This window comes from Nakaseomyces bracarensis (assembly GCF_045282275.1).
Source record: "Nakaseomyces bracarensis strain CBM3 chromosome Unknown Scaff13_0, whole genome shotgun sequence".
In the NCBI taxonomy this organism is placed as follows: Eukaryota; Fungi; Ascomycota; class Saccharomycetes; order Saccharomycetales; family Saccharomycetaceae; genus Nakaseomyces; species Nakaseomyces bracarensis.
This window is the reverse complement of record NW_027263959.1, coordinates 560,727-588,334: the sequence shown is the minus strand read 5'-3', so window position 1 is coordinate 588,334 and position 27,608 is coordinate 560,727. Positions and strand designations below refer to the sequence as shown.

General features: G+C 35.2%; 11 protein-coding genes across 11 annotated transcripts; 6 read left to right on the top strand and 5 right to left on the bottom strand.

Annotated features, from left to right (window-relative positions):
• Nucleotides 1-250: 250 nt before the first annotated feature.
• Nucleotides 251-3,058, top strand: RGA1 (GTPase-activating protein RGA1; the record flags this gene model as incomplete). The annotated part of the gene is made up of 1 exon (XM_071054449.1): nt 251-3,058. One exon carries the CDS (start codon nt 251-253, stop codon nt 3,056-3,058), a length of 2,808 nt encoding a protein of 935 aa, XP_070909142.1.
• A 184-nt stretch (nt 3,059-3,242) lies between these two features.
• ADE2 (phosphoribosylaminoimidazole carboxylase ADE2) lies at nt 3,243-4,955 on the bottom strand (the record flags this gene model as incomplete). The annotated part of the gene is made up of 1 exon (XM_071054448.1): nt 3,243-4,955. One exon carries the CDS (start codon nt 4,953-4,955, stop codon nt 3,243-3,245), a length of 1,713 nt encoding a protein of 570 aa, XP_070909141.1.
• Nucleotides 4,956-5,649: 694 nt separating this feature from the next.
• ORT1 (Ort1p) lies at nt 5,650-6,555 on the bottom strand (the record flags this gene model as incomplete). The annotated part of the gene is made up of 1 exon (XM_071054447.1): nt 5,650-6,555. One exon carries the CDS (start codon nt 6,553-6,555, stop codon nt 5,650-5,652), a length of 906 nt encoding a protein of 301 aa, XP_070909140.1.
• Nucleotides 6,556-7,034: 479 nt separating this feature from the next.
• FAB1 (1-phosphatidylinositol-3-phosphate 5-kinase) lies at nt 7,035-13,358 on the bottom strand (the record flags this gene model as incomplete). The annotated part of the gene is made up of 1 exon (XM_071054446.1): nt 7,035-13,358. One exon carries the CDS (start codon nt 13,356-13,358, stop codon nt 7,035-7,037), a length of 6,324 nt encoding a protein of 2,107 aa, XP_070909139.1.
• A 381-nt stretch (nt 13,359-13,739) lies between these two features.
• On the top strand, nt 13,740-14,843 carry RNJ42_04281 (uncharacterized protein; the record flags this gene model as incomplete). Its single annotated transcript, XM_071054445.1, has 1 exon — nt 13,740-14,843. The coding sequence occupies one exon, from the start codon at nt 13,740-13,742 to the stop codon at nt 14,841-14,843; it is 1,104 nt and encodes a 367-aa protein (XP_070909138.1).
• A 390-nt stretch (nt 14,844-15,233) lies between these two features.
• Nucleotides 15,234-15,749, top strand: IGD1 (Igd1p; the record flags this gene model as incomplete). Its single annotated transcript, XM_071054444.1, has 1 exon — nt 15,234-15,749. One exon carries the CDS (start codon nt 15,234-15,236, stop codon nt 15,747-15,749), a length of 516 nt encoding a protein of 171 aa, XP_070909137.1.
• Nucleotides 15,750-16,457: 708 nt separating this feature from the next.
• On the top strand, nt 16,458-18,716 carry GCN20 (putative AAA family ATPase GCN20; the record flags this gene model as incomplete). The annotated part of the gene is made up of 1 exon (XM_071054443.1): nt 16,458-18,716. One exon carries the CDS (start codon nt 16,458-16,460, stop codon nt 18,714-18,716), a length of 2,259 nt encoding a protein of 752 aa, XP_070909136.1.
• A 521-nt stretch (nt 18,717-19,237) lies between these two features.
• Nucleotides 19,238-20,725, top strand: UBP6 (ubiquitin-specific protease UBP6; the record flags this gene model as incomplete). Its single annotated transcript, XM_071054442.1, has 1 exon — nt 19,238-20,725. One exon carries the CDS (start codon nt 19,238-19,240, stop codon nt 20,723-20,725), a length of 1,488 nt encoding a protein of 495 aa, XP_070909135.1.
• Nucleotides 20,726-21,316: 591 nt separating this feature from the next.
• MIC19 (Mic19p) lies at nt 21,317-21,796 on the bottom strand (the record flags this gene model as incomplete). Its single annotated transcript, XM_071054441.1, has 1 exon — nt 21,317-21,796. The coding sequence occupies one exon, from the start codon at nt 21,794-21,796 to the stop codon at nt 21,317-21,319; it is 480 nt and encodes a 159-aa protein (XP_070909134.1).
• Nucleotides 21,797-23,004: 1,208 nt separating this feature from the next.
• IOC3 (Ioc3p) lies at nt 23,005-25,326 on the top strand (the record flags this gene model as incomplete). The annotated part of the gene is made up of 1 exon (XM_071054440.1): nt 23,005-25,326. One exon carries the CDS (start codon nt 23,005-23,007, stop codon nt 25,324-25,326), a length of 2,322 nt encoding a protein of 773 aa, XP_070909133.1.
• A 421-nt stretch (nt 25,327-25,747) lies between these two features.
• Nucleotides 25,748-27,067, bottom strand: CMK1 (calmodulin-dependent protein kinase CMK1; the record flags this gene model as incomplete). The annotated part of the gene is made up of 1 exon (XM_071054439.1): nt 25,748-27,067. The coding sequence occupies one exon, from the start codon at nt 27,065-27,067 to the stop codon at nt 25,748-25,750; it is 1,320 nt and encodes a 439-aa protein (XP_070909132.1).
• Between the last annotated feature and the right edge of the window lie 541 nt (nt 27,068-27,608).

Genomic DNA, 27,608 nt, shown 5'->3' with positions numbered 1-27,608 from the left:
AAGCTTTTAAAGCTATTTCCAAACGCGCAAACGAAAACTCAACACATAACACCAAATCAAAGATAAAGAAGAGCGCGATTTTATATATTGGGATCCAAAGGAAAGTTGATGATAAACCCAACATAATAGCTTTAACTGATAAGACTTACTAATTAAACAAAGGGATTAAGTTGCAGAGAACTTAAAGTGTCGATAAGAAGATATAACCTATAATTGTTCAGGAAGAATTATAGAAAAGTTAAATATCGAGATGTCGGTGGAAGTGGAAGAGAGTTCGGCGCTACCTATATGTGTAAAGTGTAAGGAGCCGATTACTACGGGGCATGCGTACGAGTTAGGTTATGATCGGTGGCATATAGAGTGTTTTGCATGTCATAAGTGTGATAAGGTTCTCACGTGCGATAGTGATTTCTTGGTTTTGGGTACTGGTGCCCTAATCTGTTTTGAGTGTTCTGATAGTTGTAAGAGTTGTGGGAAGAAGATCGATGATCTTGCGATAATACTTTCCTCCTCGAATGAGGCATACTGTTCCGAGTGTTTCAAGTGTTGTAAATGTAATGAGAGTATACAAGATCTGCGGTATGCCAAGACGAAGAAAGGGTTATTCTGTTTGAATTGCCATGAAAAGTTGTTGGCGAAGAGGAGAACATATGACGAGAAGAAACGAAAGTTGTTGGAAAAGAAACACCTGCCTAGAATTCCCACGATTACTGATGATGATTGCGAACCTGCATTACAGACTGAGGTCAATAGATCCGTTACTGATGGAGTAGAGGCTAGGAATATGGGAATACAGAGAAGAGAACTGAGACAGTCAAATAATCTTGCTATCCCCAAAAGATCGCGCGATAGGCCCATGTCTGTTTACAGAAGCACAAATGGTGATAGTGACAGTAGCAGAGAGACTTCTCTAGATAAGAGTAATGATTCTCTCGTGAAATCTACCTCAGACTCTATAATAACCCATTACTTAGACCCAGTAGTGAAACTGGATGAAAGACCAGAGATAAAGTTGCCTCCCAGACCGAGCAATAACGAGACACAAAATAAAAATAGCTCGTTACTATCACCCACTAGAGTCGTTCATCAACGTAAGACATCGATCGATGCTAACCTTGAAGAATTTCATACAGCAACTGAATTTCAATCTCCTCTTAAGAACGAGCTTTTGAAATCACCACTTCGTGAGTCCCAGATAAAATCACCTCTGAGAAATGGTAGACATGACCCAGCAATGAAATCCCCTAAATCTTATCGGAGAGGTATGATATTAGAAACCGATGAAGATGAGAATACTCCAGACTCGTTTAATATTTTAGAATGTTTTGATCCAGAAAGAGATCCGAAGCTGATGGCTCCGCCGATTGTAGGAAGTGTTGACACTTCAGTCACAGATTTTAGTGAAACCAACAGTACTGAGATTGGTTTGGAAGAGAAGCAAAGGATAGATAAAGACTTTTTAGGTTCTTCGCTATTCCATAAACAAAACCTAAGCAGAGGATCCATATCTATACCTTCTGTATCAGCCTCACTAGATTCTTCAGAGACTGTACAACCATTGGATATTCTAGAAAATGATAAGAGTAGATCACAGGACAACTTAAACTCCAAAAACAACAATTATGATAGATATATTAAAACTCCACAATTCAGGAATTCAGATCCAGAATTAATCAAGTCCACAGATTCTAGAAGTAACCAGTATACCTCCACCAGACCACTACAGTTACCATCTGATGCTCAAGACAACTTCAATGCTAGTTCTCTTTATGAGAAAAATTTAAAGAGAGAAACCTTAAAGGCTGAAATACATCTTAAAAAGTTGCGTGAGGAGGTTGAGGCAATGCGTAACAGAAAAAAGAAATACCAAAAGGAACTTGATGAGATGAAGAACGCTAGAAAAGAGATTCGAATTAGTTTAGACACCTTAAGAACAGAATGGGAACAGCTGAAAAGTCAGATCGATGACAGTGTAATTGACCAAAGTACTGACGAAATAATTGTTCCCAATAATGACAGAGTCAAATCAAATAACTTTGAAGTTGCAGAAACAGCTAGTGTAGCCAGGTCATCTGGGTCAAAACCCAGATTTTGGAAATTATTTTCGAAACAGAACAATATTCCTCCAATGATATCTCAACCTATGCAGATTCCAATGCAGGCCATGAACTATGGAATCAATAGTACTGCAGCAATGTTTTCTCACGCTACTGGACATTATAATGATGGTTCACCGTCAAAGTTAGATATATCGCATCCAGTACTGAAGAATACCAACGAATTTGATGACCTCAAACTCGTTTCTATTCAAAATTCAAAGGAAAGTAACATTAACAGATCGGAGTCACCAGTTACTTCTGATGGATCTCAACTTTATGGTTCTTCGCTGGTTGCAAGGGCTCAATACGAAGGCTATCCAATCCCCCTTCTTGTATCTGCCTGTGTTAAGTACGTGGAATCCTCAGAAGAGTTTTTAACCACAGAGGGTATTTACAGGATATCTGGTTCTCAATTAAGAATTGAGGAACTCGAAAAACAATTTGCACATATGGGAGCCCAAAACTGTGCAGACGTACAAAAAGGCCAAATAGATGGTATACCGTCGTTCTTGTATGAACAAGATCTCCATACCATCACAGGTGTATTAAAAAGGTATTTGAGGAAACTTCCTAATCCTGTGCTCACATATCAGGTTTATGAACCACTAATTTCATTGATTAGAGAACAACGAGTAATCGAAACATTGCCTTTGATTAACAATAAAATAACTACAGAATCGAAAAGTTCTGAAAAGTACTTTTTCATGGTAGATACCCTACAAAAAATACTATCAAACCTACCCGAAAGTCACTATGAAGTTCTGAAACTACTCTCTAGACATGTCTGTAAAATTAACAAATATAGCGGTACTAATCTGATGAACATCCGAAACTTGGCATTAATTTTCTCACCAGGTTTACTACGCGACTACAGCGGTATTAAGGACCTAGAAGACATGAGAGAACGGGACTATATTATAACATTTTTGTTTACATACCATGAAGAAATTTTACCATAGATATTTGCTCTTATTTACACTATATACAACGAAGTTCATTAAAATTTTTTTTAAGTTTTTGTTTTAATACGAACCGTCTAGTAAGATTTAATTTATAAACTGACAAAGTGTAAAAAAAATATTACTTATATTTATTTAGAGCTTACATTTATCTAGAGTTATTTAGAGTTTACATTATCTAGAGTTATTTAGAGTTTAGATACTTTTCATATCCAATCTTTTCTAGTTTTACGGCTTTCTCAAGCACTTCTTCTTCCTGTTTATTCAAGAAGTCGTCCATCTTCTTCAGGTAATCATAATTCTGGATTCCCAACATCCTAACAGCTAAAATAGCAGCATTTGTACTGTTGTTGATTGCCACTGTAGCAACAGGCACACCTCTTGGCATTTGTACTATAGAATGCAATGAGTCTACACCGTCTAAGGTTGATCCCTTAACAGGCACACCTACAACAGGAAGTGGAGTCATAGCAGCCACCATACCCGGAAGATGAGCAGCACCACCAGCACCTGCAATAATAACCTTTATACCTCTTGATGCAGCCTCAGTAGCGTATTTACTCATACGATGTGGAGTTCTGTGGGCTGATACAATAGTTACCTCAAATGGAACATCAAATTGTTCCAAAATTTTACAAGCAGCAGACATAACCGGTAAGTCGGAATCTGAACCCATAATGATACCTACAACTGGTTTCTTGCTATCTTCAGCATCAAGCAATGCGGCAACAGAGAGCTTAATAGGATCATTCGTTTTACCAGTAATATATTCCAAACGTTTCAAACAATCATCCATGCAAGAGCAGACTATATTAATATGACCAACTTTTCTATTTGGTTTTGACTCCTTACCATACAAGTAAACAGATGCACCAGGGGTCTCCAAAGCTCTCTCACAGATCTTTAACTCTTTATCTTTTTCTTCAATATCTCCTAAAAGATTTAACATAATAGCATTGGTAGTGTTGGTAGATAATGAGGTAAAGTTTTTAGGCATTGGTAGGTCTAGGATAGCTCTCAAGTGCGCTTCAAATTGAGAAACCACACATGCATTAATCGTGTAGTGCCCTGAATTGTGTGGTCTTGGTGCAATTTCATTGATAACAATAGAGTTGTCCTCCAATAAAAACATTTCTACACCAAAAATACCACATCCAGGGAACGATTTAATGGCATTCTCAGCCATCAATTTGGCCTTGTGTTGTACGGAATCATTGATTCTAGCTGGGATAAAGCATAAGTGGCAGATGTTGTTCTGGTGGATGGTTTCAACAATTGGATAAGAGAATACTCTACCATCTAGAGATCTAATTATCATTACTGATAGTTCTTTAGTGAAAGGCGCCCACTTTTCTGCATACAATGGCCTGTCCTTCAGGAATTCCAAAGCTTCATCAATTGAATCAGAAGATTTGACGACGTAGTTACCTCTACCATCATAGGCAAGAGTTCTTGATTTCAGGACATATGGATAACCTAGAGCGATACCTGCATTTAATAATGAATCTTTGCTGTTTTCGACCATAATACTATGAACTACAGGCATCTTATTAGCTACTAAATGTTGTTTTTGTATGTACTTATCTTGAATCAAACCAATTGTCTCCGGAGTCGGATAAATCTCGAGTTTTGGGAACTTTGCTTGGATTTCTTTCAAAGCATTAACATCAACGTGCTCAATCTCAACAGTAAGCACATCACATTTAGAGGCCAATGCCTCGATATCATCCTTATTAGCAAACGACCCATCAACATGGTCTGTGGTGTTGGTTATCTGTTTGGCAGGAGAGTTGGGAGCATCAAGTATGATAGTTTTAACATTAAGTCTGTTGGCAGCCTCAACAAGCATACGGCCTAATTGACCACCACCTAATATACCTACTGTTCTAGTATCCATAATTTTTTTTTAATACTCCGTTTGCTCCCTTAAAAGGTTAAAATTTCACGTATCAATGAGTTTTTATAGTTTTAATTGAAACTATTGATAATAATTTCAAAGATAAAGTTTAGGAAAAGAAGAGAAAATCCTATATTCAATAATAGTAAGTTTATATATTGCAAGATATCATTTTTTTTTTTTATTAATGTTAGAGATGAGGCCATTTCATTAAATTGAATCATAATTTTATATTTTTTTCAAAACGCAGGAGTCAAAAAAATAACGTGCCTATATAAAAAAAATTTAAAATCATGTATATAATTTTATATGATAATAATAAAAATATTCAACTCATCGAAGCCATTGCTCATTGGAGCTGTAACACATTTAATAATCAAACTGATTTTATATATATGCCCCTAGTTTCATATTAATAAATCCTTTGTATGGTAAGGCCTTGTACATGTACTACGAGAACAAAGAAAAGAATACGGATGAAGATGAAATAAAATCTATAACTAACCATATATAATACATACAAAATATGCGATATTTTCACAAGAAAATAGAATTAAAAAACAACAACAATAAAATAAGAAAAATCAACAAGAATTGGAACATTCTAATAAATGCGACAGTCATTATTTTTCTCTCTTTTGGGATCTATCATATTCTAATGTACTGAAAAAAATGATTTACTAGTTGATGCAAATCATAAATGCGATAATGTCTCATAGACATAGAAAACAGTAGCATTAGCAGGGATGGCTCTAATTAGAGTTATGCCCAAGCCTCTGTAGAAACCTCTGATACCCTTTTCTTTCATTATTTTTACAACAGCAGATTTCAAACCAACATGTTCAGTTTGCATTAGTGATTTTACAGTGTCGGCTGGGAAAATACTGGCATTGAAGGCTAAACCAGCAGAGGCACCACTTGCTAATAGTTCCCAAGTTTTACTTTCATTTGGCTGTAGGTTATTCTCAGTGGTATGTCTACTCAGTAGATATTTTTTCATCAATTCATATGTGGCAAACCAGGCAACACCTCCAAAACTCTCTCTAATAAATGTACTTGACTGTCCTTGCCATAGTCCTGAGAATCCTCTGTTTCTAATAATCGATTGGATCGTAGGAACAATTCTGGTATGTCTTTCCGTAATTATGTTCCCACCGGTAGTACCCATTGTCAATGCTTGTAAGTTAGCCACTTGAAGTTTACACTTAACTAGCTCCACCGGAGTTAAAACAAAACTAGCACATGAACCAGCAAATGCACCTGATATTAAAATATTATTCAGTTCAGAAATATTAGTATAATGATTTAAGAGCTTAGAGCACTGATTATATGACACGAATAGTGCAGCGTTCTCTAATGCTGCACCCGCCAATGGAGACCCAATGCCCTGGAAGAACCCTTTCACAACACCTTCGTGCTGATATGTATACTTAATGCATGATAAAGTTGTAGGAAACATATCTTTGCCTTGTGTCTGTAATCGGACTTTGATTGTATCAAAGGGATATTCAATGACTTTACCTATAGCACCCGCTATAGACCCGAACAGGATATCCTTTGCGGCTGATTCCAACCACTTGCTATCTTCTGAACTTTCCATATTCTTTCTTTCCTCTATTAAGTCTCTTTCAATTGAATAATTGTAACCAAATTTGACTTAAACGCAGCAACAATAAAAAAATACGCAAAAAAGAAACCACAACCGACTATTATAAGCACTCATCGAGAACATCGAATCATAATTTTTTATTAAACTGTTCTGCTGTTTGGGTGGTAATTTTTTTTTCATGCTGATTTCTCTACAATTTCACTTCTGCGAGTTTCCTCTGAGTCATCGATTCAATAATAATGACCGTAAAGAAAATAAAAAAAATAAAAAAAAAAAAGTAAAAAAGAAACAAATTATGATAGATTAGAAGATAGTGAAAGATAGGGAGTTAACCAATCAATGAAATAAAATCAGGAATTAGAGAACAAAAAAGTCCGTAGGCATAAGGCGTTTAGAATCTACTTAATTGGATTTTTTTCCCCCAGCTTTTATCATTTTAATGGGCTTTCTACCCCAAAGATCATTCATCTTCAATTATTTTCTTGAAACCATGGATCAGGAACCATCAGAATATATCTCTCCATAGCTTCTCTGAATCTATTTTTATATTGTTTTGGAGTAACCACAGTAGGTTGCTTCATCACAGTTGTACCTCCACCGACTAATCCCTTCTCTTTGACCCAACTTTCTAATTTTTTGTCCCATGTAAACGTTCTTATAAAGTCAATGATACCTACAGTCAATGTATAGTCGTCATTGTTAATACCAATAACTAAAGAATAATCCATAACATTCATTTTAGCAAGGAAAAGTGTGTCGTTCCATAGTGATGCACGCAATAGTTTTTTGTCGTACTCTCTCACATAGATAGGCGACTCGTAGATGTACTCAACCATGTTCTCATCTAGAAGAACTTCATTGGCTTTACCAGTTTGTTCCACATGACGATTCCTCATTGAGCCTTTGAGATCAAATATTCTTGTGGTCTTCTTATTATAAAACAAATTCTCCATTATAATCACATTCATTTTGTAGTTTTTGCTACCAGAAATTGGGCTTTTTACTTGTATTTGATAGAATCCAAATACTTTAGCGAGAGTTGTTGGTAAGTCATGAAACATGGCTTGTGTCATATATTCAAAGTAGCTCGGTGTAAACTTAATGAATGCATCAACCTCGCTATGTGACAATTCTTTAATAATAAACCTATTATCTAAGGTCTTCAAAAACCCGCTACCACTTTTACCACCACTAAAGTTCCATTTTACGCATCTAGATAAGCTTTGAATAAAATTTTCATCACAATTGCATATCTTCCTAAAAGCTTCGAAGTGCTCCGCAAAAAAAACTTTACAAGACATAACCACGAGTCCATCCTCAAACTGATACCTTAAATGAATTGCAGTTTTTTTGGTCATGACTGCTTCAAGTTCTTGTAATAACTCCCCAGGATTGACATTTTGACTTGAATATTCAGTAGCTTCTTCGGACTGCTTATTTGTAATAAAATTACTAGTCTTTTGGAACATTTCATTAAAACCATTTTTATCACTCAGTTTAGTAGAGATAGAATTTTGAAGATCAGAATCAGCAGAAGTCTTTTCCAATCTTGCATTGGTTGCAGAATCTAAAGAAATCATCTTTTGTTTATAATCCGTGGTACTCAAACAGAAGGCGACTAAAGAACTAGGTTCATCTTCTCGTATGATAACATCAGAATCTGTAAAAACATGTTCATTAGCAGAAATAGGGAAAGCAAAGGGCTTCCAAAGATATGCTGACCTATCAGCCCAGAAATTAGTCAAGGTTCTAATTAGGGTTGTATTTTCTACCTGATCTCCGGCACCACCAATATCATTTCCATCCTTTCTATTATTCTTTTCATTAGACTCCATGGGTGATGAATTATCATGCTCAATATCACTGACACTCGGACCAGAACCTTTAATGTAAGCCTCACCCCATCTGTTAATAGAATTTTCCAGTTCGGCCTCCAAAATCTCAGGCACTTTTTTCAATGCACCTGTTATTTTATCTTCTTTGACAGTATCCCTATCATTATCTTTTGATTCTGCATTAACCTTCCCGGAGTTTTTGTCATGTAATGGTTCATCCACAGCATCTTTTACATTCTTGTATATTTCTACAATTGGAGTAGAATTCTGAAGTCTTAATTTTCTAGATTTATTTTTATTCATTTGCAATTTTTGCAGTTCTCGTTGGAGTTCAAACTCTTTTGTAAGAGCATCATAATGTAATTGATCAAAAAAGCTAGCCAGCTTCCCAACTCTATTATCATCCGGTTCATTCTTTAGAGGGGCTGGTGGAACACTATGCTCTATTAGAAGATTTCCTCTGATTTTGGGACCATTAATTAGCGAAGTACTAAATGAGGGCTTCATAGTCATTTCTCTGATGTTTTTCATGTTATTTATAATTTCATTGTTATCTTCACTTATCTGACTCTCTTCATCAAGATTATCACTACTCTTTTCATGATTTAAGGCCGAATCACTAGCAACAGTGACCACTTTATTCTGGTCATCCAATTCAGCAGTAGTATTTTTTTTGCTGGAATCCCCAAATATTTTTTTTAGTTGAGTAGTAGTAATTCGACTTATATCGTTCTCAGATGGAAGATATGTCTCACCAAATTCCCTAAATTCATTATTCCATGAAACTGTTTGGTTGTAGATTGCCCTAAGGATACTATTAAGGTGTAAATGTTTATCTCCAGGGCTGTTATTGTAGAGTACGTCCAAGTCCATTAACAATTGTTTCCTATTGCTTGTCATTCTCTCTTTCATCTCTCCGAGTTTTCGTTTACCACTATCTAGAATATCTTCAGAGACACCATCCAGTTTGATTCTATTAAGTCTGTCTGAAACAGCAGTATAAAATGCATTAATCTTATCAAGAATCCCGTAATATAATTCAACTTTCATAATAATATCTCTGTTAGGCTTCCATCTTATTTTTCTAGGAGGTGTTATTAATTCATGAATTTCAAGATCTGAATACTCCAAGCGTACTACAAGCTCATTGAAACTAAAATATTTGACATGGTCCTTTGTAAACTCATGACCACATTTTCCTATTCCTAGTAAGCTATGTTTTTTACTCCAGAACATAATTTCCAAGTATTTACCAAGCGAGTAATTCCATGTTTTCTCACTTAATTGCAAAATTGGTGTTGAACTACCACATTTCTTACAATAACTCCAGGTTAAAATGATATCCCTAAGTTTTGGTAGTTTTGTTTCAAACTTTTCTAATAAGACATCAACTTTTCCTTCTCCATGCACATAACTTCTATAATGATCAAAAAGTAAGCCATTACAACCTTGTTTACAGGGATGCCAAGCAGTCATGACTATATTTTCAATAAATTGTCCAACTGAAATATCATTGTCCCAGAAATAATCAATTGTAACCAATTGAGGTCCAAAACAAGGTGTCGCATTACTTTTTGAAACCATTGAATATAGTACCGATATGCTTTGATGTGAACCAGTCCCTAACATATTCCTAGTTAGTGAATAGTATACTTCCCATTGTCTGGCACGCTTTAGGTACTCATATTCTAGATCTCTATTCTCCCTATTCATTATGAATTGAGTTAGATTTGCAAGATCATTTTTGGTTAGCTTATTGGATATATCACTAAGAAGATTTTTATGTAACTCTTCTTTAGCTATATGCACAGTTGAAGTAGTATCCTCGAGGAGTCGTAATTCCCTCTCTAAGTTGCGAGCCCTTCGCAACAAATATGGGAGTGGAAATGCAACCGTAGGGGAAACGCTTAATAATCTAGAATTAAACTTTTCCAAAAAATCAGAAAAGTAGCCGTCAACCTTTTTGTTTCGCAATTCCTGTTTATCTAGAATATATTGTTCAACAGATAACTTTATAAAATTATCACTAAAGAATGAACTCTCTAGTTTTAGAGAAAAAGTAGCATACACCATAAACTCCACAATTTGTTTTACCTTTCTTAGATTAATTTCATTATCACCACGTAAAACAATTGTTCCACCTAGAACTGGATCGCAACCTCGAATAAAAGTATAAGTCTTGCTGATTTTTCGTTCATAGATGTAAGATTTCAGTTCGAATAATTGACACTCTCCCATTTTCATATTAGTTGCCAATTTCTCTATAGACAACGCAATATCAGCATCAGTATATTTAGCGATTCTTTCCAGAACCTGTGGTTTCATGTTAAACTGAATAACAATTCCAGCTTGAATAAATAACTCAAGGGCATAACCACTTACATTTGCGCCAACGTAAATAATATCTGGACGAAGAGAAATTATTCTAGAAACTAATTTATCGAGGTATTCCTTTTCTTGAGCCATTACTGATTCTATACTAAGGAATTTGTTCTCGTTTCTCTCATATTCAATTGGAAACATAAGAAGTAGTACTCTTGGGTTTTCAATTTTCCTAGGCATGCATTTATTTGGTAAGTTCTTAGAAAAAACTATTCCATTGACATATTCAGAAGAAGTAATATGCCCACCTGGTATTCTCTTTATTTTCATATAATTCTGCCTATAGTCCAAAGTATTCAGTTCCTTTGCAGATAGGTTTATGCATTGCATTCGTAAAAAGAACACTAATAGGACCTCCTTCCATATGTCCTTGTTTTCAATATCTTGATCATTTATAACTTGTTCTAAAAGTGATTTTAAGTGTAATTGAGCAACATCTGTTAATTCTGATTTTGTTTCATGGTTGTATTTGGCAGAGGTGATACTCGAAAGCCTCTTCCAAGCAGTACTAACTGGTTTTTCACTAGCTACTCTAGTACTGAATATTGCGGATTGAGACGTAGGAAGATCATCGCTAACAACTGATAATAGGTTTGGTGTGCTACTATTTAGAAAGTCTAAACCTCTGTTTCCTGGATTTGTCATTGATATTGATTTGCTCTTTCCAGTTCTCTTATGTCTAATTCTTTGTAATGACGCTTCAGCTCGTTGATTTGATTTGCTACTTGTCCGTAATGATCCTACCGGGTTAGTAGAATTATTAGATCCATGTAATAATGAATACAAAGACATAGAAGCTTCATCTTCATTATCATTCGAGCCATCATCATCACTATCATATTTTGCGTTTGCAACGGTATTTCCTGAGGATGAAGATAGCTGATCAGTTACCTCTAGTCCAGAAGAAGGATTCCTTCCAATACTATTAGCCGGCGCATGAAAGTTAAACTTGAATTGAAAATTCTTGTTACTGAGAAGAGTTGGATTATTATTTATTTGTAATTTGTTCACAGATTTTGGAGTATCATCTTCATTTTCTAATGGTTTATTAGATTTTCCTATATACTGAAATATTGATCTCCTTAATGATTGACTTGATTGGGTATTTCTACGTTCATTGGATCGATGGACTTTAGGGGAGTTGACCTGTCGAATGTTGAACTTCTCGTTGACATTTTCATAGCTTAATGTATCTTTAATACCGCTCTTACTTCTGTTACCTTTCAAAGAAATTTCTAGAGACCCCCCTTGCTTAGTAGCGGGTATGGCCATTTTTGGTGGAGGTGGTGGTGTGGATATAAAAAGTTTGCTATCTTGTTTTGCGGTTATTATACTATGAACATCATCGTCATGAATTAAGAGAACCTCGTTATGATGGGAGGCACTGTCAAAGTTAACGTTATCCGATTGCTCAAGATCAATGTCATGATCATTACTGATGTCGCTCTGATCTCTAATCGGACTCTCAGAATGTAAAGCTGTACTTGACTCCTTTATCGTATGTGTGGTATCATCTCCAAAATATTCATCGTCGCTTGAATCTTCATATGAATCAGCATGGTTATAGCAAGTTTGACACACTCTAAGGTTTTGATCATATCCGAACCGTTCCCCACTAATAATAAGGGTACAATTCTTACAAAATATTTGGCCACAAATTCTACAATGATGCTTCCTTCTAAAAGTGTTAAATGTCTTACCACATGTAAAGCATTCTTTCGCACTTTCGTCTTTCATCCAGTATTCCTTGGATAATACGGACTTTTGGGTAGTGCTTTCCTTTTTTTTGTTATTATAAAATCCAAATAAGAAGCCTTTAGAAAGAGAAGCTGTCATTGATGATGACCTGCTCTTCAGAGATGCTATATCATCTTGTTCGAAGTGTAAATTAGGATATGTTCTATTATTAGAAAACTTCTGCTGATTTCTAATCGGTATTGCCTTAGTCGTAGATTTCGAGGCATATATGCTAGACCGTTTAGAATTCAGATCATTAGAGAACGCAAATTTCAAGGTCTTATTGGGTTTTGTTGAAGGCCGTATCTGTAATACGTTCCCAGTTGAAGAAGCAGTTCTATTTTCAGTATCAATATTACTGTTATTGTGAGCAATATTGTCACTATCGGCACTAGTTTCCTCAGGAATAATTTTATCTTCTTCTATAATATCACTACCGCCCTCATTACTATTTATTGGAAGAAAATTTGTTGTGTCCGGGATCACAATTGAATTAAGTGGTTCAATAGAATTATCTTCACCTTTACTAACAACATGGAAATCCTGACCAGCAGTGCTTCCGTGTATGTCTAGACCAGTTGTATTAGTTTGTGATGTATCTAACTTACTGTAGTTATTAGGAGGCCGTTCCTCTTCATCATGATCAGATTTACTCCTTTCTGCAACCCTAGTTGGCACAGTTATATCATTACTCAACACAGACTCCGTTGTCACATTGGTTGTAGTCGTAGTTTTAGGCAGTATGACAGCCCTTGTTATCACATCTATTGTCTCTCCTCCAGACACTCCAGCAGCTGCTATTGTTTTCGTCCTTTCCACTACAGCATTATCCGCTGACATCTTTGATCCGTTTATATTGAATTATTGTGCTTTACTTTATTGTACGCTTTCTTATATAGCATTTGAAAAGCTAGCAAGTATCTATTTATTGTATTTATGGAATAACGATGATGGACGGTGCCCTTAAAAATAATCACCCACACGTACTTTACGTTTATTTTTATATTTGTAGATATTTTTGTTTCTGCATGAACTGATGTTTAACCTATCGCTTTTTTCTTTTAATTGCCAGTATGAGAAAATCATATTTTCAGGCAATGAGTGACTATTTAGTAAAATAGCAACTAGAACTGTTTCGATTGTATTACTGGGAAGGTTTATTTACAGATAATTACAAATAATACATAAGGCAAATAGACAAATTTTTACTCGGTAACTCCTATGTTTCTTGTGAGTTGGATTTATTTAGTCCTATGTGTGACTGCAGAGGCTAGTGGGTTTCACCATGATGGTACTATCGAAAATTATGGATTCAGATATTTGGATTACCATCTATCTCACTTGAAGAGTGAACTTTCAATTGATACGAACGACATGAGCAAAAAAAACCTAATCCTTCCATTCAACACGACCAGGGTTCCTGGTAGTCCCGAAGCATTGGGTATTCAGGAATTCATTAAAAGTAAATTTAATATGAGTCTGTGGGAACTTGAGGAGGATAATTTCCAGGAGAAGGGATACAACTATACAAATCTCATCTTCACCTTTAAACCGCTAGGAAATGGAGAGGCTGAAGAAGATGATGATTATGATGATGATAAGGATTATATTGTACTTGCTGCACATTATGATACTTTAATTTCACCAAAGGGATTCGTGGGTGCCATGGACAGTGCTGCCTCGTGCTCTATACTTTTATATATTGCGCGTTTCCTTCAACATGCTCAAAGAAATGACCAGTATTTGATGTATCCAATAATCCGTGATGCTGATAAAGGTATCAAAATCCTATTCTTTGATGGTGAAGAGGCACTAGTTAAATGGACCGATGATGACTCTATATACGGTGCCCGCCATCTGGCCTCCAAATGGGATTCAACAGGTCAAAACAAAGACATAAGTCTCTTAGCACTCATGGACCTCATCGGGGCGTCTGACGAACTGCCGATCCCAAGTTACTTCAAGAACTCGCACGTCTACTATAAGATGCTTAACGAAATTGAAAATTCATATATGGATCTAGCAAGAAAAGGTCAGAGAAGACCTCTGACCTCCACGAATAACAACGGATTGAAAAAATCCCTTGACGTACATAATCTAATGTACCACCAGTACAACAGAAATTTCATGGGCGATGACCACGTCCCCTTCTATGAAAGAAACGTACCTATCCTACATTTGATCCCTTCAAAATTCCCCGCCACTTGGCACACCATAGATGATGACTACAATCACCTGGATCAACAGGTTATCTATAAGTGGGCTCTCCTGATGTCGGAGTTTGCTCTAAGGTCAATAGAGGTCCCGGATTCAGGGGTACAATGAATAATATGATAGTACAAATAATCACTTTTGAGGAAGAAATGTTTAAATAACGTACCCTTTATTTGTTGTTATCTTATGAACTATAAGCATCAATGCATACATTAATTTTTTTCAAAGGGAAGACACACCCAAATTTTCCATAAACTTTTCTTTTGGCGGGCTCCGGACTTTTCTATTAGCACCTATGGGCGGAAGTTATGAAATCAATAAATATAATTTAATATAATATACTAGGACGATGAATAATTAAGATATATAATAGAGGACATGAAGTAATATATCTGTGCTGAAATTAAAATAATTGTTTTTATTTTTTTGTTTTTTTTTATATGTATCTTAACTTACTAAAAATATCATCAATAATTATATTTTAAGTAAAAAGAAAATATTATGACAACTGAATATATCAAAAAACACGCTGCTAGTACAGATTTTATTAATATGGAGACTCCACCACGTCCTAAGGAATCTCCATATTTGTCCTATATGGATGAAGGTCTCCAGAGACCTTTCCCTATGCGGAGGAGGTCTACAAACTATATAAATACATTAAGAGATAAAGGACTGCTTGATGAGACGTCGATGAGCCCCCCAGTTTTGGGTGCTGATGACACACAAGGAGGTAACGATGTTCCAAGTATGGACCTACAGGATAATAAGCATGAAAGTACCAAATATTACATGAATGGCAACCCACAAATGCCACTTCAATTTGACCGGACTGTAAACATGGGTGATTCGATAGACTATGGGAAGAACAGCTATAAGCTTTCTAGTAAAGCAGATGAAGATATCGACCCAATGTGTACTGAAGGTAGGAAAAGGCTAGAACGTCGAGAATCATTTGAATATGAAGATTTTAAGAAAGATATATATGATAAATTGCATATCTTCAGAAACAAATAGTATAATTACCACCAAAAAAAAAAAAATAGTAGTATCAAATACACATAGAAAATTGAACTGGGTTGCTATGGAATATAAATTTTTGTCCTTGTTTTTGGCACTAATAGCTATTTTTTACTGTCATAACCTATGTAATAATCCAATTTGCTAAGTTCCATATTTTAGAATTTATAGTATATATCCATTAAATACAGCAATAAAATAAAATAAAAAAAAAATTTAACTACTCAGACATATTTTTAAATAACGATTTTTATCTTTCATCCTCAAACTGAGAAGCATTAAATTATCATACAGAACTAAAACAAAAATATATACATAGGCAGAAATCATAATATACTAAAGAATGTTCATTTTCATAACAGGGATGCTACCACAGATTAGACATTAAAATTAAATAGCGCAAGTGGTTTAGTGGTAAAATCCAACGTTGCCATCGTTGGGCCCCCGGTTCGATTCCGGGCTTGCGCAAAAGCTTTTTTAATATCAATGGATAAATTAATTTCCGGGTAACAATACATTTTTTTTTGTATCATTGAAATTTTTTATTTTATTTTGTTTTCGATTTTGATGGTATATTCCATCAGATATATATGGATGTTATTGTATTTTTAGGGTACTTTAAGTACATTATAACAGTTCTGATATATAGATTCGGTAATAGTGTAATTGCAAAAAGGAATATAGAAAGCAACAGTAGAGTTAACTATGTCGAGTATTGGGTCTCAAGTCCGTAAGGCAGCCTCATCGGTGGATCCTATTGTCACTGAGTATGCAGTTGGTTATTTCAATCATTTGTCTGGTATCACTTATGATGCAGTTATGAGTAAACAAGTTGATGTTTTAGATGAAGTTAAATTTGTTGCGGATATTTTAGTTAGTGCTGGTGGTGAAAAGGAAAAAATTGAAGAGTTGAGAAAAGGTATTTCAGAGCTATTGAATTCTCAGCTGAAGGAGAACGAGGCCAAATTGGAATTGACTGGTGATACTTCCAAGAGATTACTGGATATTAATGTTCTTAAGAGTCACAATAACAAAGCTAACCTTAATGCTTCATTGAGTTTGTTGGGTGTTGGTGGTGACATCGAGCATGCAGGTAGACAAATGGAGACCAGAGTTGATTTAAAAAAATTGGCCAAAGCAGAACAAAAAATTGCTAAGAAGGTGGCCAAGAGAAACAATAAATTTGTTAAATATGAAGCTTCTAAGCTGATTGATGATAGAAAAGAAGAAGATTACGACTCTTTCTTTATGGAAATCAACCCATTGGACTTCGGTTCCTCTGCTGGTAAATCCAAGGATATTCACATTGACACCTTTGACTTATACGTTGGTGACGGTCAAAGAATTTTGTCCGATGCTCAACTGACTTTGAGTTTCGGTCACAGATATGGTCTTGTCGGTCAAAACGGTATTGGTAAATCTACGTTGTTGAGAGCACTTTCGAGAAGAGAACTTAATGTTCCAAAACACATCTCCATTTTGCATGTTGAACAAGAACTGAGAGGTGATGAGACACTGGCGTTGCAAAGTGTTTTAGATGCTGATGTTTGGAGAAAACAATTAATAACCGAGGAGTCTAAGATTAATGAGAGATTAAAGGAAATAGAAAAACTAAGAAGTGAGTTCGAGGAAGAAAGTTTGGAAGTGAAGAAACTAGATAATGAACGTGAAGATTTAGATCAGCATTTGATCCAAATTTCCGAAAAACTGGTTGAAATGGAGTCGGATAAGGCTGAAGCTAGAGCTGCTTCTATTTTATACGGTCTAGGTTTTAGTACTGAAGCACAACAACAACCTACAAACTCTTTCTCTGGTGGTTGGAGAATGAGATTGTCCTTGGCTAGAGCATTGTTTTGTCAACCTGATTTATTGTTACTGGATGAACCTTCCAATATGTTGGATGTTCCTTCTATTGCGTACTTGTCTGAATATCTAAAGACTTATCCGTCGACTATTTTGACAGTGTCGCACGACCGTGCTTTCTTGAATGAAGTGGCAACTGATATTATTTATCAACATAATGAAAGATTGGATTACTATAGAGGTCAAGATTTCGATACATTCTACACAACCAAAGAGGAAAGAAGAAAGAATGCTCAAAGAGAATACGAAAACCAAATGGCTTACAGAAAGCATTTGCAAGAGTTCATTGACAAGTTCAGATATAATGCAGCCAAATCATCTGAAGCACAATCTAGAATTAAGAAGCTGGAAAAATTGCCAGTGTTAGAACCTCCCGAGCAAGAAAAGAGTATTGACTTCAAATTCCCAGACTGTGAAAAACTATCTCCTCCTATCATACAATTACAAGATGTTGATTTCGGTTACAAGGAAAATGAATTACTTTTAAGGGATGTCAATGTTGACCTACAAATGGATTCCAGAATTGCACTAGTTGGTGCTAACGGTTGTGGTAAGACTACATTACTGAAGGTTATGTTAGAACAACTAAGACCATTGAGAGGTTATGTAAGTAGGAACCCAAGGCTGCGTATAGCTTACTTCACACAACACCACGTCGACTCTATGGATCTATCAACATCTGCTGTCGATTGGATGTCTAAGACCTTCCCTGGTAAAACTGACGAAGAATACAGACGCCACTTGGGTTCCTTTGGTATCACGGGTTCATTAGGTCTCCAAAAGATGCAATTGCTATCTGGTGGTCAAAAATCGCGTGTTGCATTTGCTGCATTGTGTCTGAATAACCCTCATATATTAATCCTCGATGAACCTTCTAACCATTTGGATACAACAGGTATTGATGCCTTGATTGATGCATTAAAGAACTTTACTGGTGGTATTCTGATGGTTTCGCACGATATCTCTGTCATCAACAGTGTTTGTAACCAAATCTGGGTGTCTGAAGGTGGTACTGTAAAGAAATTCGACGGTACTATTTACGATTACAGAGACTATATTCTATCTTCTGCCGATGCTGCTGGTGTTGTCAAGAAACATTAATATGGAACGGAATAATTGTATCTATAGAAATTCAATTATAAAAAAATTATAATTTCTCGATAAAAATCTAATGCACTACAAAAAAAAATACCCGATTACTGTCAAACATATATCCAATTACGCTGTTACTTAATCTAATAGTTGAGACCTATAAATATAGAACGTATATAAATCATTTATTGCAATTATACAAGCTATAATGACCATCATCATCTAGTACGTAGTAATAACATCGCGCCTAAAGTCTTTTGCCACCAAATTTTTTGGGATAGAAATCGTGCCGCTTTAGTGGGCTTCCCGGGTTATGTTTAAGGGCCTCCTCCCCGTGGCTGTTAAACAGGGTTAATAAAGTGAATTTGATATTTTGCAAAACTTGCTATTCTTTACTAAATTGGAGTTTGCTCTTATTTAACTAAATAAAATATATATTAACTACTCTTCGCTGCTTTCATAAATCCTAAAAGAAAACAGAGATAAATTCGCATAGAAGAAGCAAACTAGGAAACAAAATATAATAAAATATGAGTTCGGAGACCTTTTCATTTAATATTAAGCATGCTGGTAAAACTCTTCCAATTACATTACCTGTGACTGCTACAGCTGGTGACTTAAAAGCTGAGGTTGAGCAATTGACACAAGTTCCACGGGTTAGGCAGAAGTTTATGGTTAAGGGCGGTCTAAATGATGACTCTATAGATAACTTACCTATTTTAATAAAGCCGGGTTCTACTGTTATGTTATTGGGTACTCCAGATGCCAATATGATAAGCAAACCAAAGGAACAACACCGTTTCATTGAGGATCTTTCACCTGATCAACAAGTACAACAATTCAATGACGCTCCCTTGGGTTTACAAAATATGGGCAATACTTGTTATTTGAATGCAACTCTTCAGGCTCTTTTCAGAGCCGATGGACTGCAAGAACTGATTTTGAATTTTGACCCATCCAAGGTCGATGCCACGAATCCTTCAGAAGAATTACACTATAAGATTGTTCTAGAGTTAAAGAGAACTTTCGAGAGTTTAAAGAATAAAAACTTCAAATCTGTATTACCAATCATGTTATTGAACACTTTAAGAAAGTGTTACCCACAATTTGCTGAAAGAGATCAACAGGGTGGTTTTTACAAGCAACAAGATGCAGAGGAACTATTTACTCAGCTATTTCATACTCTAACTGTGGTCTTTGGTGATAAGTTTTCTGACGACTTCCGTATCAATTTTAAGACGACTATAAAAGATACTGCCAATGAAGATGATGTAACAGTTAGAGATGATGAGAATGACATGAAACTGCAATGTCATATTTCCGGCTCTACAAATTTCATGAAGAATGGTTTAATAGAATCGTTGGATGAAAAAATTGAGAAAAGATCTGAGATAACTGGTGTCAATTCTACCTATTCAGTTAAAAAACAAATCACTAAGTTACCTAAATACCTGACGGTTCAATATGTTAGATTCTTTTGGAAGAGATCTACTGGTAAAAAATCCAAGATTCTAAGAAAAGTTGTTTTCCCATTTCAATTGGATGTTGCTGACCTTCTGACACCAGAGTACGCTAATGAAAAAATTAAGGTCCGTGAACAACTAAGAGAAGTAGAAAAGGCCAAGAACGAAAAGGAACGTGAATTAAAGAAGCGCAAACTTGAAGGTACTGATGCTGTAATGACTCCAAAAGAAGAACAAGAAACAAAACAAGCTTTGGAAGAAAGTGAGAGAGAGTATTGGTTGAATGAATTCAAGAAGCACTTCCCATCAGATTTGGCTGCAGGTGAAAACCCATCTTCTGTTTATAATCTAATCGGTGTTATAACCCATCAAGGTGCAAACTCCGAATCTGGACACTACCAGGCCTTTGTTAGAGACGAAAAGGATGAAAACAAATGGTATAAGTTTAACGATGACAAGGTGAATGTCGTTGAGAAAGAAAAGATTGAAGCTCTTGCTGGTGGTGGTGAGAGTGATAGTGCATTGATTCTATTATATAAAGGATTTGGTTTGTAATTATAAAGAAAATCTAGCACATCCACAATAAAGAGATTGCAGCCCTAAATATTAATTATATCCAAAGAAAAAATATATAAATATACCATTACCTAAATATATATTTTCCTGATTATATCTACTAGAGAGTAATATTGTAATGATTTTTTTTTGTTTATGTTTTTTTTAATATTTCTTATTGATTACACATTTGCCTAGCTGAGAATACGTATAATTCGGATTATATTTTTTAAGGCTTCATCAAAGGGTCTAAGTCAATCGATATAATTTAATTATTTCACATTTTTGATGCAGTTGGGGAATGAGAATATATAGCACTAAAAAATCAAAAGAATGAGAGTATACATCTAGGAATTTAAACATAGTTTATTTAGTGAGGCCATACTCTTTTATTCATTTCAGTTATTCCAAAAATAACAAGAAAAAATCTTATTGGATATAAATAATAATATGGGATGGAAAATGTACAAGTTGTGCATGAATATATTGTTTGTTTTTTTGTTTCTGTTTTTGATTTTTCTGTTGTATTTAGTGTTATTGCTTTGTTGGTGTTTTTTTATCTAGAAGCCGTTAGAACAACCTATTTTTTTCTCATTTATTTTCCATAAACTTCTTAAACTCTGATATCTCCTCTATACAGTTTAATGGTTTACCTTTATTCTTCAAAAGACATTCGGTAAGTTTTGATCTAGCGCCATCTTTATTATCTAACTCAAATTTCTCTTTTTTATCCTGTTCGAGCTTTTTGAAAGACTCCAATTTAGATTGTAGATCTTGTAATTTGGTTGAAAGCTCCTTAGATGATAATCCATCAGATTTCTCCTCAGAATCAGGTTTCAATGAATCATTTAGCGTATCCTTAAATTTTCTTAGTGTCTCAACTTCTAACTCCGCTAACCTTGTCGAAATTTTCTGTTCAATAGCCTTCTCAGCATACTCTTTCCTACTATACTCTAACTCAGAGACATCCTCCAATTGTGACAAAAGTGCTTGTGAAAACTCTATCTTTGACTGAGGCGTAAACAAAGTTGGTGCGACAGGATCCGTCTGCTTCGATGCATAAACTCCCATATTTAATTTATTATTTTTTGTTTAAAGATATTTGCTTTTTTTTCTTTTCTTTCTTTGTTATAATTATATTGAGTTAGACTTCTAATGGTCCAAATTATTCAATTGTGTTATATCGGTCTCTCTCTCTCTCTCTCTCTCTCTCTCTCTCTCTCTCTCTCTCTCTCTCTCTCTCTCTCTCTCTCACACTCTCTCTAACTGTGTGTTTCTCTTGAACTAATTTACAAGGAAAAAGACCCTTTTCGCCCGTCCAAAGCTAATTTCTTCGAAATATATCCGATTGGTCAATGAAGCGTCGTAGGGGATAAGTTATAAGGTACACCTAAGTTATACTACTTCCCAATGATATTCACCTTTCTATGTTCAAAAAAAATATATATATATATATTATGTTATTACAACAGATACACTAGTTATTAGATAGTACTTGTTTTATTACATGGACAATAGAAACCGCTGCTGTTTTGTGGGTCCATTGCACCCACTGCGTCAACAACACTTCCAACAAGTTTAATATCTCTCGGTGGCCAAGTTGGTTTAAGGCGCAAGACTGTAATTTCAAAAACTGAAATCTTGATATCGGGCGTTCGAATCGCCCCCGGGAGACTTTAATTTTTTTATTTTTATTTTTGATATATCCTCTATCCCATTTTTATTGGTGTTTTTCTTCACATTGTTACTATATTATGTCTATATGAACTTATAGTAGTCCTATATTGTTGCATCTATTTATTCATTGGTATGATAGTTTAATAATTGCTAAAATATTCAGTACTAAGCTGTCCTCCTTTCAAATAAGATCAACGGCGGAACGTGAGACGCGACTGAAATTTTTCGTGTGTCAGAGCCCATGACCAATGGAAGGGAAAAAAAAAATTAGCTGAAAGCCCATCGATTAATAAGATCTCATACTTCATTTTACACAGCTAGAATTCATATATTTAAATCAATATCGTGTGCAATTTGGAACAGTTACATATACCGAGAGTAGGGGAAAGAAAGGATATCGAAAGAAAAATAAAATAAAATAAAAAAGAGATTAGATTTATTTCTTGAGATACAACTACTAAGGATAATCAACCGTTGAGGAGGATTGTGTATTTAATTTTTGATTTATAAGAATTACAGATAATTTAGGTTTTATCAAAATAAAACAAAACAAGAGGGACATCTGAAGACGTTTAGTAGTTGTTTTTTTTTGTTACAAGGAAATGGAGAAAGAAGATCATGAATCGAGCCAACCTGTGGCGAATGATATGCCCCAAAGTACTGAAAATAACGAAACCGAGAGTAAAGAACTGAATGGTAGTGAATTGAGTCAAGATGTTGATATGGCAACACTTGGCCTTAGAAGATCTGCTAGAGAGAGAGTGCCTCGTAAGCGTGATATATATGAGATTGATGCCAGCATATATTTTCCTACTAAGAAGAAGAAAAAGAGCAAACCAAAACCCAAGAAAATTGTCGTCAAAGAGAAGAGCAAGAAGAATGATAAAGGCAAGGCTAAACCTGTTGTTAAGAAAGGGACAACTAGCACATCTAATGCGAACAGCAGTAAGAGCACCCCAAGACCATCGGAGCCCCCAATACCAAGTGTTAATAGTAAGGATTGGACAGCTAATGTACCACTATTCAATGCTGACTACCGAAACCAGAATGCTAAAATCTCAAGAATGAAAAATGAAAATATGAAGGCGGTTCCATATGCTGGTGATGTCGTGAAAGTTATGGCTTTCATAAACAAGTTCAGTTATTTTTTCGTCTCTGATTTACAGAGTCTTTCATTCCAAGATTTTGAAGTTGGTTTGGATCTTTATCCTCAGCCATTGAACCCAAATCCAAATGTGAAAGATATTCAAAGGCTATACGCTGACTATCTCCCTATCAAGGATGTGGTGAACAGTCAAGACAAGATGAATTTGCTCCTATTGACAGTGATGGACTTGATGTTCAGGGACGTAGATACGCCAAGAGAGCCTCAGATTGACTGGCCTGATCTGAAATCTAGCAGTAAGAAAGTGTTTCAGACACATGTAGAGAAAATCAGAACCAATGCTTATGAATGGGGTTATCCAAAAGAATGGCGCAGAAAAATCTCAACGGAAGATATAATGAAGCCATCTTCAGCGCTTTTTGAAAATGATGATACCGGTTCACCAGTAGATCCAAAAAATCCCGAAATATTGACACCAAATATTTATTCGTGGCCTAAGAATGAACCATTAGAGGAAGAGGAAGATCCATTACAAACGAAAGGGCTTCAAAGATCAGGTATATTGGCTTTGGAACCATCTGATAGAATTATATTCCTAAGGACTCTGGTTGATTGGTGCACATCTTACTCGCCCTTGCTTCATAACGAAATCTACATTTTAACCCATTATAAGAGAGATCCACCGTTTGGCATTCAAACCCAACATGTTCCTCGTTATATGCTTTTAGGTATGCAACAAACCTTTGAAGAATTTACAAAATTATGTAATTTAATTCAGTCTAGGCATGAAATTAGAAGTAAGAAGAAGCATGTAAAAAAACAGATTAGTGAAGGTAAGAACGACATTGTTCAAAAGTTAGAAATCATCAAAAACTTAAAAAGTATAATGAAGGGCAAAACTGACGAGGAGAAGTTGGAGCTAATACTCGAGCATTATGATGACTGGGTCAAACTTTTTTCCGGAGAGATTGTCGAAAACCCATTGTCAAACCCATTTGAGAACAATCTGTACAAATTAAGGTCGGAAGAATTCTTTGTTGGTAGGGTACCGCATGTTGGTGATTTTTATATACCTAGACTGCAATCCTATGATGGTTTGACATCAATGAACACTTACACTGATTTGAGAACTTTGGATGATATCCTAAACAAATTTGAGTCCAAAAAAATCAACTCTTTCACTTTATTTGAAAATGATAGCCCTTATATGAGTGCGAACTTTAAACTTTTATTGTTTGATAGAATTGCATTAATTCAGGACACAATTTCGGGTGTGGATATTTCCAATAAAAATTACTGGTATGAGATGTGTAACAACTCCGCAACATTATTAGATTTTATTGACTTTATAGATCACAAAATAGTCATTCCACCAGCAAAGGAAAAGACATCACCAAATGAGGGAACTATTACCAATGTCGAAGTCGATAACCAAGTCGAGAATGGTGGTACTGTGGACTTGGAAACCAAAAACCTAGCCGAAAAGGACCAAAATAATGACAATACTATTATTGACGAGAAATCTGTGGATTCCTCCACAGATAAAAAAGAGAAAGACGCTAAAAAGAAGAAATCAACACCTTCTAACACAATCAATCCATTACCTAAAAACTCGCAGTTTAATCAATCACGTCAAAGGCTAAAAATATTACAAAATTATTTGAGACGTATGTATCCAGTTCTTTCAGAATTCGAGGAAATGAAAGTTAAATATCAGGATATAAATCCTTCTAAGAGACAGAGCAGGAGGTCTAGACAAGTGAACTACAAGCTTGAGAATTCGGATGATGAGTTTGAACCTGGATACGAATCACAATAGACATGTTCCGTATTTTTTACATAAAAAATAACGTTGGATTTAACATCCAGAAATTGTATAAAAAAATGGGGAGAATATATAATAAGGTGATAGAAAATGCCATCATACTCGTATTAGAGAGTACTTTAGATATTTAATTAAATATTAAATTAAAAGATGCATTATTAAAATTATAATTAGAATGGAAAAAAATGAGATACGGAAACACCTCTTCTTCAACTAATGCAATATGAAGGAGGAAAAATTACCTTTGACAGACAAAGTTCGTCTGAAAGAAATGCATTAGCAAGTGAGTGTAGATATTTGAATATTCGCACGTGTATCCTCTATATAATATGGGAATATATTAGAAATTAAAATGAGGTCTAATGACCGGAAAATAGAAAATAGACAAGCATATTAGTGACTTGATTGTATGTGTTTATTCATCAAATTGCAAAACAGTCTCTCTATTAACAGCAGCTACCTTGATTATTTGGGCTAGAGTCTGTTGCCTCAATGAAGATCTGAAGGCATCCTGTTCTTGTTTCGTCTTACTGCCATATTCGGCAGATAAGTTCAGACTGCTTTGTGAACTATGGATTGAAGGAGTAGAAGATCTACTTTCGTCCTCGAAATCTGAATCACTTTCATTAGCGACCAGGTATAGTTGTCTTAGCTTCTTTATTCTTTGATTTAGTTTAATTAACTCCACAGCCTTTTGTAGCTTCTTTCTTGCGCTCAAGTTCTTCTTCAAGTCTGGGTACAAGTTTGTCTCTAATGAGCAATTATTCTTGATCCATGGATCATCTAGGAGCTCTGATGCAGTTGGCCTGCGCATTGGGTCTAAATCCAACATTCTTAATATGAAGTCCTTGGCCTCCTGAGAGATTTCATCCCAGTAAGGCTTCTGGAATTTTACAGGTTGGATATCTTGGATACATTCATCTAGGAATCCATCAACCGATTCTGCTTTATAAGGTGAATAACCACATAATAGAGTATACGTGATAACCCCAATGGACCAGATATCACTAGGCTTCCCATGGCCATCAGAAGTAAATACTTCTGGAGCAACATATCCGAGAGAGCCAGCAGGTTTATAAATCACATCGTCATTCTTCTCCAACTGTCTGGCAATACCAAAATCAGCAATAACTATACGAGAGTCCTTGGACTTGTCCACATACAGCAAGTTTTCTGGTTTTAAGTCTCTATGTATAATATTTTGAGAGTGTAAGTAGTCAACGGCTCTCAAAACCTGGATTACAAGGGCAACTGCATCCTCTTCTGTAAATTTACCATCGTGCATGATTCTATCGAATAACTCGCCGCCTGACGCTAGCTGAGTAACGATATATATCTTAGACTCGGTTTCAAACCAGCCCTTGAATTTTACAATGTTCGGGTGATCCAGCTTCTGCATTATACAGAGTTCGTCATATATGGAATCAAGACCACCGTTCTTCTCTAATGCCTTCTTAAGCAGTATCTTAACTGCCACATCCTCTTGTGAATGTATCTCCTTTGCACGTTTTACAACACCAAACGCACCAGCACCCAGTGTCCGTTGGAACAAGTACCCTGCTTTCTTCTGCTTACCATCTGCGTCCAACCTCCTTTTCTCATCCACCACAGTTCCTTCCTGTTTACATATGACTCGATCTTCACTCTCCTCTAGTACTACTTTCTTCGCACATTCAACATCAGAGTCCTCCAACTTTAACCTCTCAATAGAGGAATTTACTTCCATTTCAGTCATCTATTTTAATTTATTTATTTTTATCCTTTCTTTTCTTCTTTCTTTTTTCTTATTGATCCGTATTAATTTAATTATTGATCCGTTTTTAAACTTAATTTATTGATTTGATTTGATTTGTTTTTTTCTAAAATTTACTTTATATATTATATATATATTATATATATATTATATATATATTATATATATTAATAAATAAAATAATAATATATTGGAAAGTATTATATATGCCTCAATACCCTTTTCACAACAAAATGCCCTTATCGCCGATGTTTTGTTTATCTTCCAACCAGCAATCAGTTGTTAAGGCATAGTGTGGTTGGCCAGCGAAATGGCTTTGTTTTTGTCAACTTTTTGTCATTCCCCAGTTTCTTTCTTTTTTTGTCCATTTGTTTACATTTTTCTATTTAGTTTCTTTTTTATTTTAATTAATTCCCATCTAATAACCTTATTTTGGTGCAGAGAAGGATTCGGTGCTTCTAATTTTTTTTTAAATGATATCTTGCCTTTCCATCACCCCATATTTCCCTTTTTTTTTTCTTCC